At 29.6% G+C, this 18767-nt stretch overlaps 1 protein-coding gene across 1 annotated transcript; it reads right to left on the bottom strand.

Annotated features, from left to right (window-relative positions):
- Positions 1–13887: 13887 nt before the first annotated feature.
- LOC103492745 (stachyose synthase) lies at positions 13888–17886 on the bottom strand. The gene is made up of 4 exons (XM_008453246.3): positions 15432–17886; positions 15152–15329; positions 14698–15065; positions 13888–14591 (listed from the first exon to the last, which is right to left on the bottom strand). The coding sequence occupies exons 1-4, from the start codon at positions 16914–16916 to the stop codon at positions 14028–14030; spliced, it is 2595 nt and encodes an 864-aa protein (XP_008451468.2). The 5' UTR covers positions 16917–17886; the 3' UTR covers positions 13888–14027.
- Between the last annotated feature and the right edge of the window lie 881 nt (positions 17887–18767).

The following is an 18767-nucleotide window of genomic DNA, read 5'->3' as shown; positions in this document are numbered from 1 at the left end:
AACTATGGTCTACGCAATGATACTAAATTGAATTTTATCAAAGTACACATAACAACAAATGGATATAGCTAAAGTTTGTCTCTATGATTAATTAAGTGATTTTCTTCCTTTGAAAATCATTGAGTAACGTTTAAAATTGTATTGTTTTCATATTACATGAGAATTAAATGAGGTTTGTATGATTAATCTTCAGGTAAATTTCAATATTATTTTCAAAAGGAAAATATGCATGAGAACAAATTAAAACAAAAATAAATTTCTCAAGAAAAAAAATTAGAAATAGTATGGATGTCATTTTTTAAAACTATAGTTCCAGAAAAACCATTATTCATAGGTTGAAAAATACTCTTGGTTTCTAAATTTTTTTTGGAAGTAATAATTTAGTTTATGTATTCTCAATTTTATAATAATTTAGTTTATTCTATGGATCTTAGCATGAAATAATTTAAATATTAAATTTCAAGTTATTTTATCAATTTAGATATTTTCATTACTATCTTCAACTCTAACTCATATAATAGAAACTAAATACAATGATTAAATCATTAAATTATTACAAAATTGAAAATATAAAACCTAATTATTAAGCAACGAAATTAAGAGTAGATTTTGTTATTTTTTTTCAAAGTTTAGACACCCAAAGTTAATTTTAACATATTTCATATTGGAATATGAATTAGACATTACAGTACAAACAAAAAAATATTTAAATTTTCTTATGGAATAAAAAGAAAATAAATAAAGAAAAAGGAAAAGGAAAAGGAAATTTCCGTTGAAACGGCAAAAAAGGAATCGGACCGAAAGGTGTAGCCGATGTGGGACCGAATCGCCGATCAAAACAAACGCAACGGGCAACATTCACGAGAATTTTAATTTTCGAAAATTTAACTTTTTCTTTAAAAGAAAAGGTACGGATCCACGTCATAATCCGGATTCTGAGCCTTATCGGACGGTTGGTGGCCACTCATGAAGAAGGCGTTGGCCTGCACTCATCCGTCGATTTCAATAACGAAATGTCGTACGAATCCCACGTGCGACATATGAATCTTCTTATAATTTGATTTTTCTTGCATGAGTTTTTGTTATTAGAAATAGTTCTATAAATGGATGATATTAATCCATTGAATCATATCTTCAACTGAATGTCTATATAAAAACTTTAGTTGAGTTGTCATTATATAATATAATTACCTCATGATTTTTTAAAAAATATAAAAGAAATAAGGTCCTTTAAAAAAAATATAACAAAGTCGCAAAAATATTTATACTATATAAAACAATTTCGAAAATGGAAAAATCTTTCGTTATTATTTGATACACGATCGTTTAGATTTAGATGATTTATTTTTTAAATTCCCCGTACACAATCATTTGATTTGGTTCTACAATCGTTTAGATTTGATCGATTTTTTTTTGAATATTTAGTACACAATCATTTAGATTTGGTTAAACAATTTTTAAAAGAAAGATTTTGTACACGATCGTTTATTTTTTTAGTTTAGATCAATCTTTTGTATTTAGTACATGATCTTGAACAACCAAATAAAAGTTAAAAAAAAAATATATTTTTTATTTGATACATGATCTTGAATCAAATAATAGTTTGGAGAAAAAAAGAAAAAAAATATTTGATACATGATCTTGAACCAAATAATAGTTTAAAAAAAAAGATAATAAAAAGAGAGGAAAAAACAAATGACAATAAAAGAGAAAGATAAATCTAAAATATTTAAAAAAATTGGTAACATGCTTTTATTGCACATAAATATTCGATCGTTTCCTTATATTTATGAAATTTCTAAAAAAACAAATTAAAAATTTATTAAAATACAAAATTTATTACTAAATGTAAATATTTTGAAAATATATTTTAATCTCGACGTTTTATAAATTAAACAAAAGAAAGAAGAATAGAGAAAAGAGAAATGGAGAATTAAGTCTTTAAAATTAGAAACTAGAAAAACAATAGGATTGAAAGAGCAGTTAGAAAGAAAAAATTGAACTTACTAAAAGGAATGAAAGTGAAAAAAAGAAAAAAGAAAATTGTGGAGAATAATTTGGAAAATGTTAGGTGCCGACACCTTATTGAAGAGTCGACAACTAAAATACATTTGAACCACAATGTCGGACCATTTTCTCCCCTACTCTTTCCTGATCTATTATTATTGTTCTCATTATTATTACTATTTATTTTTATTTATTATTATGAGAGAGTGGAAAAGTTAAAATGAAAAGGAAAATAATAATAATAATAAAACTAAAGAACGAAAAAATTATTTTTTGATAATGGTCAATCTATAATTTAAATTGTATTTAAATTCATTTTTATTTAGAGATTATTAAAAAGAAAAAATTTCTTTACATTTTCATCCCATTTTTTTTCCTTCTTGAAAACAATATGATAGGGATTGGTAGAAATTGGAAGGTGTAGAAGACTAAAACATAATATCTAAACTTTAGGAGATATTTAATTTGTAGTTTATATATGTATATATATATATTTGAGAGTTTGGATTTTGTATGTATGATAATCTTAGTGTACAATTTTGAATAAATTATTTGATTTTGATTTTTGTTAAGTAAACTTTTATCCTTAGGTTTATTGATTTTTTCGAATGATTGAACTTTGAGTTTGATTACCATCTTGAAATATTGACATTTTGAACACGTTGAACTTTCTTGCATAGTTAGTCTTTCGACTTGTCTATTTCTAAGAAAAGTATGACATTGTTTAATTTTTTTCATATATTGTCTAATTTACGCATTCTTTCCATTATTTTTTAAAACAATTCACTGTGTACTTGAATTTCTTTTTGTTTTCTTTATTGAAAAAAGTGGACGACATTTAATGCATACATTTAAGTGATTTTATGAAAAAATTTACCAATTCTTTTTTCTAAATAACAAAAAGAGTAGAATATTTCGAGATTACTATAATAATTCACATATTATAGAAATATTTTTAAATATAACAAAATTACAAAAATAACAAAAGTTTTCTTCTACCGATAATATCCAAATACAAAAAATAAATATCTATTTAGGAAAAAATTTATATATTTCTAAATATTTTTAACAAATTTTTCATTTTAAATAAATTTCATATATTACGAAAAATTCTAGTTATTTTACATTAAATAAATTTGTAAAAGTTAATTTTCTTACGATCAAAATAAAAATATTAACATATATAGGGACATCTTAAAAGATTTACAAGTATCGATAAACTTATGTCGCTGATGGATCCCTCGTAATATTGCTATATTTACAATTTTTTAAAATAGACGGTTATACACTTTATTATTATTTTTAAAATTCATCGTATTTTGGTAAAAAAAAAAACCATAATGATACAAAGAGTTGGCCGCAACAGAGCCCAATTACTCGAAGGAAATAGATATTGGGCCGAAAGCCCAAATTCGTATAAAATGGTCCAAAACGTAGGATCTTACCTGACTACGGATGCATTGAGATCGATTTACATTGATTATACAATAATCATATCTCCACTTTAACTTGGTGGATAGTACTAAGTTTTGTGGATTTTTTGTAAAATAATCTTACATATTTTATTGGTTAATCTACGTATAGAGAAAAAAATTAAAAATATTTACGATCCGTATAACAAAATAAAAAATGTCATGAAACCCGTCTAACTTGAGTTAATTTTTTATAAAGTACAGATTTGATCTATCAAAATTTCATCATCTTCTTCTTTAGAATTTATTCCTTCTTCGTCATCTCTCATCTTCGATGTTATTTTTTCATAAAGACCATATTTTTTTTATTCTTCTAGAATTTATTCCTTCTTCATCGTCCCTTTTCACTACATGATCGTGTAATAATATTTAAATCCCAGATAGAGAGAGCATCCGCGTGTGTTGTTGATTAATCGTAGGGTATTTTTTATTTTTTTATTTCACGTTGTGAGCTTGCGAGCTTTTTCAATTATCTCTCAAATATTAAGAGTTAATTTTTTTTTTTTTTTTTTTTTTGAAAATGTTTCATACAACAACTTAGGAGTAAGGATTTGAACCCGGGACCTCTTGTCCATAGATACAAACAGATGCTAGTTGAGTTGAACTCATGTTGACATTAAAAGTTAATTTTATTACTTTTCTTTTCTGAGGAATTCTTTTTAAAATATTCAACATACATATTCACAATCACTACAAGAAATTTTAGCTATATCTCAACACACTTTATCACAACCCTATTAACATGGGGTGGGAAAAATGAACTTTTTCGACGGTTAAAATATCATCGAGATATGTCATTATTTCGAATGCTGCTAGGTTTGGCGTTGGACAAAATGGGGTGAGAACAGTTTTTTAGAATTTATCGTAAGAGGAAAAGAAGCCAACTTATGTGCAAGAGCGGGAGGATCGAAACTCATGGCTTATAAATGGAGAGTATATGTGCTTGGCCAGTCGAATACTATTTAATTTACTCTTTGACAACAAAATTCAAGCTCAACAATAAGAAACTAAACTCTAGAAATCTCATCTAACAATCATGTTATCCGATGATTTGTTTTCTTCAAATATTGATAATGTTTTAACGATTGAGTTGTCACATTATATGTTGGATTATAAATTTAGGTTCCTTCATATATTTACTCGAACAAAGGATATGATAATACATCCAATAACCTTATAATACACTCTTTCCATTTATATCCTCCTCCCAATCATCGTAACCATAAGAAAGAACCAATCAATAGAGGACCAAAAAAAAACCCCAATTAAACAATCTATATCAATAAATTAAAGAAGAAAAATTCATAATAACAATAATACACAAATAATATTACAAACGAAAAGAAAAAAAAAAAAAACAGTAGAAATTCTTAAATTAGCTAACCCCAATGTCCCTAAATAACTTCTTATAATCAAAAGTCAAATCTTTTCCACACACCCAAAGAAAAAAGAGTTAAAATTCTCTCTCTAAAACTACAGAGACATTTCAAAGACAAATGATCAATAAAGCAAAAGTAAGAGAAAAAGAACCAACAAAAAAAAAAAAGAAAAGCAAAAGAATGATATATATAAAATCACATATATCAATCTTTACAGAAGAGAGATAATGATATAAGTTTTACACAAATTAAACACAAATATATATATAAAAATAAAAAATAAAATGAAACTTTCTTTTTTTTTTTCAAATTCTCTCACTCATCAATAGAAGAAGAAGGATCAGACAAGACATCAACCAAAGTCTTCATCAATCTGACTCTTGTTTGTAATGACAATATGTAATCAGCTGTTTGAGTGAAAAGCTGTTCTAATGATCCGGCAGTACAGCTTTCGTCATCGTCCTGGTGGTTGTCGTTGTTTGGTACAAGATTTCTCAAAATGTTGACCCTTTGCTCTATTCTACTTGTTGATGATGATGATGATGATGATCTTCTCGATCTCTTCTTCAATATCAATGAATTGCTTCTTGATCTTCTTCTTGTCGTTCTTCTTGTGTTAATATTATTGCAAGTACTTTTGTCTTTGCCTTTGCTATTAATTTCTTGATCTTCCTCTTCTCCTACTTCTTCTTTCATTGATTTTTTCTTCCATATGGATTGATCATTTGAGCTGTCGTTCCTGATCTCTTTGATGATGATGATGCGATCTTGTGTTGTTTTATGATCTTCCATGTTGAGTTGAATTTGCAAAAGGGTTTCTTGGGAAACTCCCATTTGGTTTTGTGGTATTTTTTTTCCCTTCTTTTTCACTTTTGGTTAAGAAACTAGAGAAATAGAGAGAGAGGGGAAAATGGGGTTTGGGATTGAGATTTTGAATGATGAAGGTAGTGGAGGCTAGAGGGGTTTTATATGGGGGAATTTGTGAAATGGGTTTGGTGAGGAAAGAGAATATAAGTTGGAAAAAAATTGATAAATAAAAAGAAAAGAGAAGGAGCCAAGAAAGAGGGAGAGGCTAGGGAAATAAAATTACCAAGAAACGTTTCTTTTATTCAACATTTAACACGTCATTAGATAATATATTATTTCATTTTACAAACCTTACGTTATTCCTATTTTTCTTTCGAAATTTAATTAATGAAAGAAGTGCAAAAAATAGTTCAAAAAAAGTATGGAATAAATAGATCGTCGAACATAGAAAATTATCGATTAACTTAAAAGTTACCTTGGATATGATGATTATAAGGAGGAAATAATAACTTCATTAATATATAACTTCTCCGATGCATAATATTCCATTATATTTCTCACAAATAGAATATGAAATTCACCTTAATCTATTAACTAAAACTTTTAAATACACAAGACAACAACATAAAAAAAAAAAAGACTATTACGTCAAAAAATTTTATAGCGTTCTATTTACACAAGAGGTCACATAAAGAAGTTGAAAGTATAATTAACCGGAAATAAAAAAATAGTTGGAAAAATTATTCACATTAAATGATCAAAATTTTCCCTTACATACATGAGAAACTTACATAACATACCTAACCGTTTTTTTACGGTCAATTAAATTTATATCTAGTAGTTATTTAGACGAGTACAATATATTCTCACGATTATTATGAAACGCACACGTCGTAGCGATTTCGTTGAATAATAACAATTCAAAGAATGAAGACGCCCTCTTCCACTATTAAGAAGATGTTAACCACGTGTCGAAAGAACAAAGTTGAATAATTCACATTTTCTTTATATATTAACAATATAGAAGAAAGGAGAGAGAGAAAAAGAGAAAGAATTAAGTGTACGCTAAGAATGGTGGCGGTTTTTAGCTTTAAGGGCATGTTGTTTCAACTCAAAGCACATGGCACCCACATGATTCTTCTTCTTTTCTCTCATCTGCATCACCTCTCTATACTCTTTCCCCCCAGCCCCCCATCATCCCCTTCATTCAATCACACTCTGGATTATTCCTAACTTTCCAAGTTCAATGGATATATATATATCTATATCTATATAACTTTACTATTCATCCAAATTAAACATCATATATATATATATATGTAACTAACGATTCTATTGTCCATGAGTTTGTCGGTTTATATTTATGCAATCATATGGTATTAGAGTTAGAGTGCGTTTTATAAATTCATTGTTAGGTAGGTATCTTTTTCGTCGAATATTGCACAAACAAAGTAATGTGAATTTGTGAGATATATTATAAAATTATCTCAACAAATTTTAAAATTTACATTAAGCAAAAGTAGTCGCCAAAAATTTCTTCTTCTAGGGTTCTTTTTTAGGGTTGCATGCAACTTGCCACGTTGCATTGCATGAATTACAAGGCCACGTTCAAAACAGGAAGCCCTTTTGTCTTTTTAAATGGATTTTGGGATTAATATTAGATAAACAAATAAGAAAAATAAAATAAAATTCGGTGCATTCCATGCTAGTAAACTTCATCTAATTGTCCAACTACGGTTTGTCATGTGAAAAAACTTTTTTCTTTTTGTATGTGAATAGAAGAGTTTGTACATATGCATAAAAAATTATCAATTTATATCTTTAAATTACGGTGTTGTATTAATTTAAACTCTAAAACAACAATTATTTGTATTAATCTAAACTATAAAACTTTTGTCAATGTATCAAATTAGTTAAACCCTTCTATTACACTCTATTTTCATAAACATCCACGAGAGATATCAAACTTAAACCTCTCTAAACTTTTCAATACTTAACATCAGATTTCTTTAAAAATTGTCGATGAATGAATAATTATTATAACAATCAATTTGGTTAAACTAACATTTAAAAAGTTCTACATGTACACATTCAAAAATTAATTGTATTTATCTAGTTCAACATTTCGATACATAAAATTATTAGTTCACGGTCTAAATTAATTAATTTTTTTTTGACACAAATGAATAAAATAAAGGGTATTTTGGGGAAGTTGAGTTGTCAATATTTTTGGCAACAAAAGTTAGACAATATGGATATTATGTGTTGGGATATTGTTTCTGACATTCATGAATCTCCAAGTTTTTAGTCAACATTATTACTCTTTTTTCTTTTCTCTCTTCTCCTTTTAGGGAATTAAGGAAGAGAGACTTTTCATATTTTTGTGTACATGATTGGACATGTTTGCTTCATTCATTGTACGGATGCCATATTTTTTTCATTATCAAACTTTTTATTTCCAAACACAAACATAAATCCATTATTCATTTTTTTTAAGATCATAACCTAAAAAATACAGATTAAATTCCATGTATTAATTTCTCATTCATCTCTCTCAATGTAAGAGATTATTATTCTCTACTTAAACTTGTTTCAAGAGTATGTATATATATATATATGATATGATAATATGAACTTAATGAGCCAGAGTTTAAAATTAGGTGGGTATATGTGTGTGTATATTATAATTGGGATGTATTTATATAATTATAATAATAATTAGGGCATAGTTGGCCATAAATGGGGTTAAAGGAACCTACCAAAAGGGGGTCACATGCATTACTTGATCAACAATGAACTTGAAAAGAGAGAATTTAAAGGTTAATTAATGGGATGTTTTTTTAAATTTTTAGTTTGTGGTGTATGTGGGAAGTGATAGAGAGAGCGAGGGAGGGGGGCATGTTATTTTTTAAACAAGAATTCTAGCTAGCTAGGGTGGCCATTTCCATGCTTTTTAGTAGGGTTAATTTATCTCAAGCTAATGCGAAAAATTGCATGTAATATGGTAGAGATTCGTTGTCGAGAATTCCATATTTAATTATAAGATAGGATGGGTTATTTTAATTTTGTTGTATCAATTGCTTTTAGATGGAATCTCATGTTATATATGTCTAATAGTGGTGTTAGAGCCTATGAAGTCTTACCATGGTTTTGATTTAAAAATGAAAAATTTAGAGGATGGTTCAAGAATAACGATGAAATTCAAAGTGACATCATCTTGGTTGGGATTTCATATTGAAAAAGGTAAAGGATCTTGTAATCTTTATTAGACAAATTAGTTACTCATTTCATCGACGGTCGATCATTTTACAATGGAAACACGAGTTTAATTATATAATATTCATATAGTCCGTCAATGAGCTTGTATTAAATAACAATTTTAAATGTATTTAAATGAGAATTAAAGCAATTTTGTTTTTAAATGTCATAGGGGGTGTTTGGTTCGATCCTCTAGCTAGATTGGATTAAGTAGGTAATAATTAAAGAGGTTTATTGTCTCGTTATTTATGTTAACTTACATTTTTTTATCTTATTATCCGTATGAAGAATCTCTCAATTACTCATTTTTATAATAATTATCAACTCAACTCAACTAACTTTATGCATCAAATATCGAATAAGAATTTTAATGGTTGGCCAACTTAAATCTCGTCAACATTCAAATATTAACACGTATTCCAAAAACTAGAACAAAAATTCTAATTATATTTATTGATGTTGCCAAATTAACAATTAATTAGAGAATAAATGGTTTTAAAGAAAGAAAAACAACAGATCATCTATGCACATGTGATCTAAGTTTATATAAAAACATATGTTTACTTTTAATTGGCGAAGCCATTAATTCCCTAATTGTTATTATTTAAAGAACCATAAAGTGTTTATCTAAGCACATGTAATCTAAAAACATATGTTCACAATTCATTGGTGAAGCTATTAGTTGATTTAGTTTATTGAATTGAAGAAGCCACTTAACTAAACCATATTGGATACCACATTATATATAGTTATAACATATTATATATTGACCAAACAAATGTACTCTTTTTATTATTATTATTATTATTTGTTATTTAGGGAAATTATTGGATCTAATTAAAAAGGGGTTTATCATAATGTTTGCACTTAAATGCTAATTAATAATAGTCATGGGGGCTTAATTAAATTCCACGTGGGTTCTTGACTTTATTTGATGGAATGATGTGGTCAATCACATGGGAATAATGTGCCAATGGGTACAAAAGAAATTTTGGGGAAATTTATTTATTTGTACTTTATAGACATGTGAAATCTGTTATATATATCATGTTAATGGATGATCCTTGCTCTCTCTTGTTCTAAATTTGTTTAAATTATCCCTTTAAAGTGATTAGTTATTACATATTGTTGAAGACTGTCTAAGACAATATCAAAAAGTTCATAGGATTATTCCGTGAAAAGACATAAGAGAGTGCATGTGCTTTCAAAAAAAAAACGTAATTAAGTGCCTCGAGGTTTTGGTCAGCTAGTAGAACTGGCCGCAAATAAATATATGATGATTAGAAAATAGCTGAGTTGGGTCCAGATGTCACCTTGCACTTCTTGAGAATAAAAAATGCTTTTGACATCGCTACCGTCACACGTAACTGTAGATGTGTGTTATAGGGATCGACTTATGAGTAACCTAAATGTTCAATAATCACCCCAAAAGGAAGAGACCAGTAAGTAATAATCATCAAATGAGAGACCGACCTTACTTATTTTTGTACTTAATAGAATTAGTTACTTTTCGTATTAACTTAAACTTCAAAGTACGAACACCGAAGCAAAGATCTACTACACAGGTCAACTTCATAAATATCGAAACAAAACCATGAAGAAGACAATGAAGTCCAACGTCAACAAGATTCAAATGCCAAACACATATTTGAATATAAGTTCTAAGAAATTAATTTGTTATTAAAAGGAAAATTAAACTTAAAGTAATTATTAATAAATCATTTTAGGCTCTCGAGCCAACAACCCTTCCCCCAGGTAGCCGATATGCTCATTCCTATTTCCATAAATTAAAAAACAAAATAATTACCAAATAAGTTAAATTTTTTTAATTAACTATCAAACATATTTGTTTTCTCAAAGCTAAAAACAGAAATGAAAAAAAAAACCTAATTGATTAATTACCAAAAAATTGTATGACAAAACACAAAAATATTTTATAATTAATTTTATAAGTCAACATAATTTTAGTTTTTACTTATTTTATTTTGAAATTTATTCCGACATAATGTTATATATTAAAATAAAATATTGCTTGACATATTATCCGATGGTTCATACTAAATAAAAATTAGTGTCTATTACTAATACACTGTGACATTCTTCTATATTTAAAAATATCTTTAAAAAAAGAAAAATTTTAAAGATTAAAATTAAAGAAGTTAAAAAAAAAAAATAAAGAAAAAGAAAAATCCAATGCTTTACCTTTCCATAATATCATTGGGCAGTTGGAGTAGTACAGGTAAAAATGGTTACACTGGAAAACTCTCTCCCCAATTTGAAAACCAACCGAACCCCAAAAAATGGGCCGTTGGGTTTAAGGCCCAATTTGACCCAACCCAACCCCTCAAAATTGACTAATATAGGTGTGACAATATTAAATTAATAAATTTCAACTTATTTATATATGTTATTACTACGTTTTCAACGATAAATGTATTCCACCTATTTTGATATATTAGTTCATGACACTTATGCATAGACTTTTCTTTTAACAAATTGTAATTAATGAGATACTGAGTTAGTACTTCACATCGTTTGATTTAAATAATTGTAACTAATTGAAAATACATTTTAAAGGAAAAAAAATTAAGTAATTGTCGTTTAAAACATATTTCAACGGTTAGATTGGGTTGTGTCATGCCTATATAATTTAAACTGAACCTATACACTAAAAGATACACCACTTTGACACGAATAGTTATAATAAGACAAAAGACGTGTGTGTTGATTAAATCGTGATGCTTCATATTTATGATCTAGATCACACACAAAAAGATATACTACTTTATATGAAAAACCATTAGACCCGATAATAATTATAACGAGCCAAAAAACACGATTGTTTATTCAAACATATCTCCATCGTTAGATCATGATGCTTTATATCTATGGTCTTAAATCAACACATCCATACATAAAGTGACATACCATTTCATTGCATTACGTTATTCAATATGAGTCACTAATTTGTCACTGTGTTCGTGTGATATCATTTTTAACCAACGTTAGAGGGCCAAATTCATAAATTTGGTTAAAATCAACATTTTGTTAGCTATATTTAGTATTTAGTAAAGTAATTATTTTGTAGGAATAAATTAGGGAAATGTTGGTGGTGAAGACTTAGGGTAACTTTTCTTAGTGAGTCAGTTAAGTCGGTTGGGTAGTCAAATTTTATATTTGATTTTGGTAGTTTTATAAATAACAATAAATTTAAGGTTGAATTTTAAAGGGATTTCAATTGATTGGTCCACCTTCATCTTAGTTTTAGTCAAACATTGGCTCCACTTTTAATTTTTTTAATTTATCTTTTCTTTCCTTTTTTTTGAAGCTAACATTAAAATAATTTGCCTTAGCTAACATTAAAATAATTTTTTTTTTCTGGGGAAAATCTTGATTTGGTTGGAAGCTTTGAGAAATCCCATTTTCTAATCTCAAACATAACGTATTCCATAATCAAGTATGTCGGGGAGGATAACATATTAAAACATTGGTTGATCGAATATACTAGAGTGAGAATTAAAAAAAAAAAAAGAAAAAAAGATCATATCATGAATAAATAAATAAAATAAAATATAAAATATTAGTAAAGAGATTTTTATGGAAAGCAAAAAATGTGAAACTATTTACACACATAGAAAAAAAACTAATAAACTTCCATCCATTTTTACCAATAATAGACTTGTATTCGTTTTTATCCCCGAAAGTATAAATGATAAACTTCTATTAGTTTGTATCATTGATATATGTGGATATTGGATAGACTTTTATTAGCTTCTACCAAGTATCGGTCTCTATTAATAATAAACTTTTATAAATTTCTATTATTAATAGATATTAATGAGCTTTTATCTGCCTCTATCAGGACGGTAAGAAATGTATAAAATTTTGTTATACCTTTTTTGACGCATTTTTCTATATTTTGAAAATCTCTAATGTTTAAATTAACTCTACGTCAATTAAATAAATTAAATCTTTGACCAAACAAATGGGGATTGAATTTTTTATTTTATTTTTGACGATACGTGAAGTGTAGCTCTCAAATCTATAACATTTGAAGTTGATATCATAACATTTATATATTTATGTCCAAATATACTGTAATAATACAAAAAAAAGGTTAGAGATTCAAATATGTGCGTAAGTGTTCATTTTAGACTTTGTGTCTTTACATTTTGTTCATTTTTAAACATAAATATTTCTGTTGTATATAAATTTAAAGTTTGAATACTACTTTGATCTTACACCTTCCATTTTTATTCATGTAATTTAAAATGTTCATTTTTATTATTAACTGATATGGGATCGTTGCCATATTATGGATTTAGAAGCTGTTCCAGAAAAGATATAGGTGAATAGTTTTCTTTTAGTTAATATCTAAACTAAAAAATTTGTATAATGCCCTGAGTTTAAGAGGGGACATGGATGTGAATGATTTGATATCACATCCAGATGAGATTCTAATGACATGAATGTAAGATTAAGAAAGACTTAAAAGAATTAAAATTACTACTTATACCAACAATGTGTACCTTTCAAGCATGTTGAAAGGACTCGTGTTACTCGTATCGTAAAGGATGCGGGAGAATATTGAAAATCTGAATTTCGAATCCTGGACCTGGAGCTTCACATTCTTCGACCAATCGATTATTCCTAATTTTTATTTTTCAGCGAATTTGATTGGAAAATTTCATGCATAACTTATAAGAGCAAAGAGGTTATTTTCAATGTTTACATTATATTCACAAATAAATACCATGTATCTATTTTCTTTTAAATTGACCATTCCCTAGAACAAACCATTGTTCAAAGATAAGAATTATGACCAAAATTACAATGGCCATAAAGACACATTTATTTAGTACAAACAAAATCCAAAACATAATTCCCTCTTTCAAAGGAAAAATCCTCAAACAATCTCAATAAAATAAAAGAAAAGGTTGAAAAATATAACAACAACAACAATGTTGATGATGATAATGATAAAAGCCTTTTATTTAATTGACATGGCTATTCCTTAGCACACATGTCACTTAACACAAGACAACAAAATGCATAAAATTAAATAAAAATTCAACTTAGATATTAACTTCTTTTTCTCTCTCTCTCAAAAGAAAATATCCAAATTAGAAATTCCACCAGCTTCTTCAATCCAATGAACATCAAAACTCAGCTTCCCATCGGAATTCCATACAAATTTCAGTTCAGTTCCATTCGACAGGCATTTCTTCGGTGACCCACTTGAGTAAGCCAAGAAATTTCCTCCTCCTTTCACTTTCAATTCTACTCCATTTTCGTTATACTTCAAATGCTGAATGGTTCCTGAACTGTTGAACATGTTCGTCAGGCCAATGGGGGCGAATTTGATGTTGGAACCTAGCTTTCTTAGCGGAATGAAATTGAAGAGTTCGAATGTGGATGGTTGAATGGTCGCTTTTAGCGGTTCGGATTTTGGGGTCGTGTGGATAATTTGTTCAGCTTGGTTCAGGTACACAATGTATTCGACGAAATTCCCCATTGGGGCTGCTTCTGGTTTTTGGTCCCATTCTATATCATTGACATGTACTGTTGTGGACATTGGTTTGTAGCATTCTGGATGTCCCTTGATTCTTTGTTCTTTTGGGTCCCACCCTGCTCCTTGGCAGTTGAAAGTCCCAATTACGCCTCCATACTGTAATTAAATTTTAACCAAGAAGATGAAATGGTATGTCATGTTTTGGAAAGATATGAAGAAATGGATGTTTTAGTTAGTAAAAAATAGAACTTGGATGTAGTACCTTGTTAAGGTTCCAGATCTTTAGAACAGTTTTGTTGTCAAATAATGGGTTCTTGAAGAGGCAGTCTCTAGTGGGGAGGGCAAAATGTTGGCATCTAGGAATAGTTCCATCAGGATACACGAGCTGCTTTATGAGATCAAAGTTATGGCCGCCCACTGAGTCACTCACATACACAGGACCTCCACAGATGGCTCTTGATCCTGCATGGAATTTGGCACATAGATGGTCTGATTGGAACATGTCCCAATCAGGCTGTATGATTTGCCCCATCCACATGCTGTTGTATGCACAGTGGATCATATGGACACCTTGTAACCAGTAAACACCCATGGGATCACCATTTGGATCTTGGAACCAAAAATCATCGCCTGTACTCCAAAATATTTATTGCAGTCAATTTTTAATAACTCAAACGACTGAAGAACAAATGAATGGAAAAAGTTGAAATTCTTACCAACTCTTCCTATGGAGTTTTGCTTTGTGCCAAGGTAGAAGAAATCATTGCATTGTTGCATACTAGAGAAAAGGCCGGTCCCTTTGAAGTTTTTAAGAAGAGAGTTGGTCAGACCCTTATAATAGGCTTTTGCAAGATCAACTCTTCCTCCATATTCCTCTGAGACATATTCTAGAGTCTGAATTGAACAAACAGTAAGAAGAAAAAGTTGATAGATCACTTATTCATCACACTAAGTTTAAAAAATTAAACTGAAAGGCTTTGTTTTCAAGATACTTACGTGCATCACATCAACTTTGACTCCTGTAATCCCAACTTTAGAAAGATAAGAATGCATGGAATCGAAGAAGTCGTCAGCTTGATCAGGATGAACGAGTCCAATGCTTCCTTCGATGATCTTTACAACAGCAAGATCAGTCATTGTGCCATCGAGCCCAGGAGAGAGCTTGCAGGGAATTATCTTGGAGTTCAGATGGGTAGCACCAGGCCTTACACCACCCCAAGCACCAGCCAGAGCGTGCCAAACGAAGATATCGTCCAAACCTTTGAATTTTGTTCTCAAGTCCCTAGTGAAGGCCTTCATTCCAGAGTTATCTGCCTTGCAAGAACAGCTTGTACAACCTTTGTTTATGGCAGTACTTTCTTCTTCTTCTTCATTACCAAAAATCTCAAGCAACTCTTCCTTTAGCTTCTGAATTTTGGTCTCAAACTTAGAGACATTAGTGACTCCGGAGCCAATGGCCTTGTCTCTTTCTTTCTCAGCATGCTCAATCTCGATTGCCTTCGCAATCAACAACTTTGGCTTTTTTGGATCAAACGATGGAGCATTTGGACCCGTCAAAGATCCACCTTTGTACTTTCTAAACTTTTCACACTCATCAAATCTATAGAGCCTGGCAGTCATTTGAGTCCCACCAAGAACAAGATTTTTTGCATCTCGAGTTGGGTCTTCACCATCCAAATTGATGCTTTGCCATCCATCATCAATGATGAGAAACCTTGGCGAGATTCCACCTTCAACAAAATCATTAACCCCATTCCAAATTCCAACAGGGTCTACTGTTAAGTAAAAAGCATCCCAGGTGCACCAACCGAATTTGTCCACCAGATGTGTGACAGGCTTCTCTTCCAAAAGTCTAAAAGTATTCAAATGGACTCTAACAGCAGCATAGGCCTCTTTCATTAACCTGTAGGGGTTATCAGACACATGAACGTAGGCTATGGCATCAAAACTCGATGCTTTCACATGAGTTGAGCCACTTTCAGCACAAATCAAGACTTGCCCATCAGTCCCAGGATGAAGGGCAGACCTGAAACTTCCTTCAATAATGGGAATGATAACGACATATGACTTTATTTCAGGGATATTTAGCATGACCCATTGAGTTTCCATTTGTAAATCCGACCCAGAATTCCCAACCCACATGGTCGACCACCATGTTTTGAACCTGAAAACACTCACAAACTCCCTACCCTTGAATTTTCCCAAAGAATTCGTCAGCCTATCAGAAGGCTGTGTTTGGTCGAAACCAAGAAATCCGCCCTTATAGGACAGACTATGCACACGTTGGAGCAAAGGAAGTGGTGCATCAGAGGATTGGCTTATCGAAGAGAAAGGACTGAAAAAGACATTGTTTGGGACTTCTGACAGCACTGGAACTCCTTTAACACTGATCTTCCCATCTGAAAAATCAATAAGATTTTCCAAACCATCAGATTTCAGAACAGAAGCGTTTAAGGCAGCTGGGTCATTTGGAGGTGCCATGGCAGATGGTTGACAAAGAACTTGGAAATAAAATAAACAAGGAGATATAAATCTCTAGTCACTCAGAACTTTGGAAGCTTTCTAACAAGTTTCAATGAAAGACAAACAACCCTGTGACCATACAGGGACAATGTCAAAGCCAAGTGGTAAGCTCGAAGAAAAAACTACGCTTGTAATGAGAAGAACAAAAGAAGGTTGGTAATTGGTATTTGTAATCTAGTGTAGCTAGAAGGAAAGAGAAGAATGATATGCAGAGAGAGCTGAAACCTTTGATGGGTTTTATAGAGAAACCATGCAAACCATCAGAATGAAGTAGGTGGATGCGAACAAACAGTTGCACAAAGTAGAATCAAAGAAGTTATCCAAAATTAAAAAGGAAAAGTTCAAGTGGGAAGAAAAAAGAGAAAAACTTCACCTCATTGAAGACAGAGAATCAATTTAAGTAGTAGTTTGTTTATGACTGAAGGGTATGAATAGGTAAAAAGTGAAAAGACCTTATCTTGATCAATTAGAAGCCAAATTTACCACCTGAAAATGATGACATACACCATGAGAAAACAATCAACAAATTGTGTTGAGTGGACACTGGAATTTATTCAAATCCAAAAGCTGAAACCAACAAGGAATAAGGTTTGATGATATAAAAGTAAAAGGCTTTGAAGAATTTTGGTTGAGGTTCATCAAGCTAATATAACTATGACACTTGCGTATACAAGGATGTTCTGGAATTTGTGGGAAGAAATATATATGTATCTTTTTTTTGAGAAGTAGAATAGTAGAGTCCAAATTTGTCATGTTGACCAAAAGAAATAAAGAGCTTTAATTAAATTAGATAAGGGGGGGTTGGTTAAGTTAGTTATGTTAGTCGGTGGTTTCACTTTAATTTTGTTTTATGCATATATTTCTTTTCATTTGCTACTGGACCTACAAATCCCTAAAATTGCGAATTGAATGGATAATCTTAGTAGCTTTTACATGTCTTAACCAGGAAGCTCCATGTAAATCTCATACTTTGACTATTTGTTCTTCCTTTTCAAGTATTACTATTCAAATATGGTTGGTGATTTCTGCCGACTTTCAAAGGATCAGGGGCTTTTTTTTTTTCACTAAGTTTTAAGGTTCTAATTTTTATTTGGTAATTAGGTTTTAAGATATAACATTTTTAGTAAAGTTTGAGTTTGATTTTAATGTAGGTTTTTAGGTTAAAATGTTACAATTTTATTTTTTATATTTGAATTTTATTTTGATCTAAATTTACATTTTTAACCTTTATTTTTTATTAAATACTCATTTTTATCATTAGTGTAAATGTATTTTAAATAATTATAATTAATTAAGTTACACTCTTTTTCAACACCATTAAAATTAAATTTCAAATTTCATTTCATAATTACCTTAATGTCAAAAAAGTTAGTATGGAGTGAAAATTAAGGTTAAAAATGTAAATCCTAGGCTTAGAGATCAAATCAAAACTCAAATTTAAAAATATTAACATTTTGAAACCTAAAATCTAACCGAAAACCGAAAACTTTAGGACTAGAACCAAAATCTAAACCAAAAAATTATCTTCTCAAAAAAAGAAAAATAAAATTTTGATCTATGAAATTTTACTTTTGTTGCTTTTTGGATTCTGTTTTTAAACCTGGAATTTGGTATAATCTTCTTCTTTGTTCCTACTCTTAACACTAGATATTGTTTTTTTCTTTTGGCCAAAGGATAACTCTTTTTATTTTTAATAACACTTAATTCTTTTGTCAATTTTTTAATATATAGTGTTGTTTGGACAAAATTTTCTTAATATTATTTTCTAACTGATGTGGCCTAAACTTGTCAGTCTTATATTTGTTAACT

The sequence above is a fragment of the Cucumis melo genome, chromosome 1 (assembly GCF_025177605.1).
Source record: "Cucumis melo cultivar AY chromosome 1, USDA_Cmelo_AY_1.0, whole genome shotgun sequence".
Taxonomy (NCBI): Eukaryota; Viridiplantae; Streptophyta; class Magnoliopsida; order Cucurbitales; family Cucurbitaceae; genus Cucumis; species Cucumis melo.
This window is presented reverse-complemented; position numbering and strand designations above follow the sequence as displayed.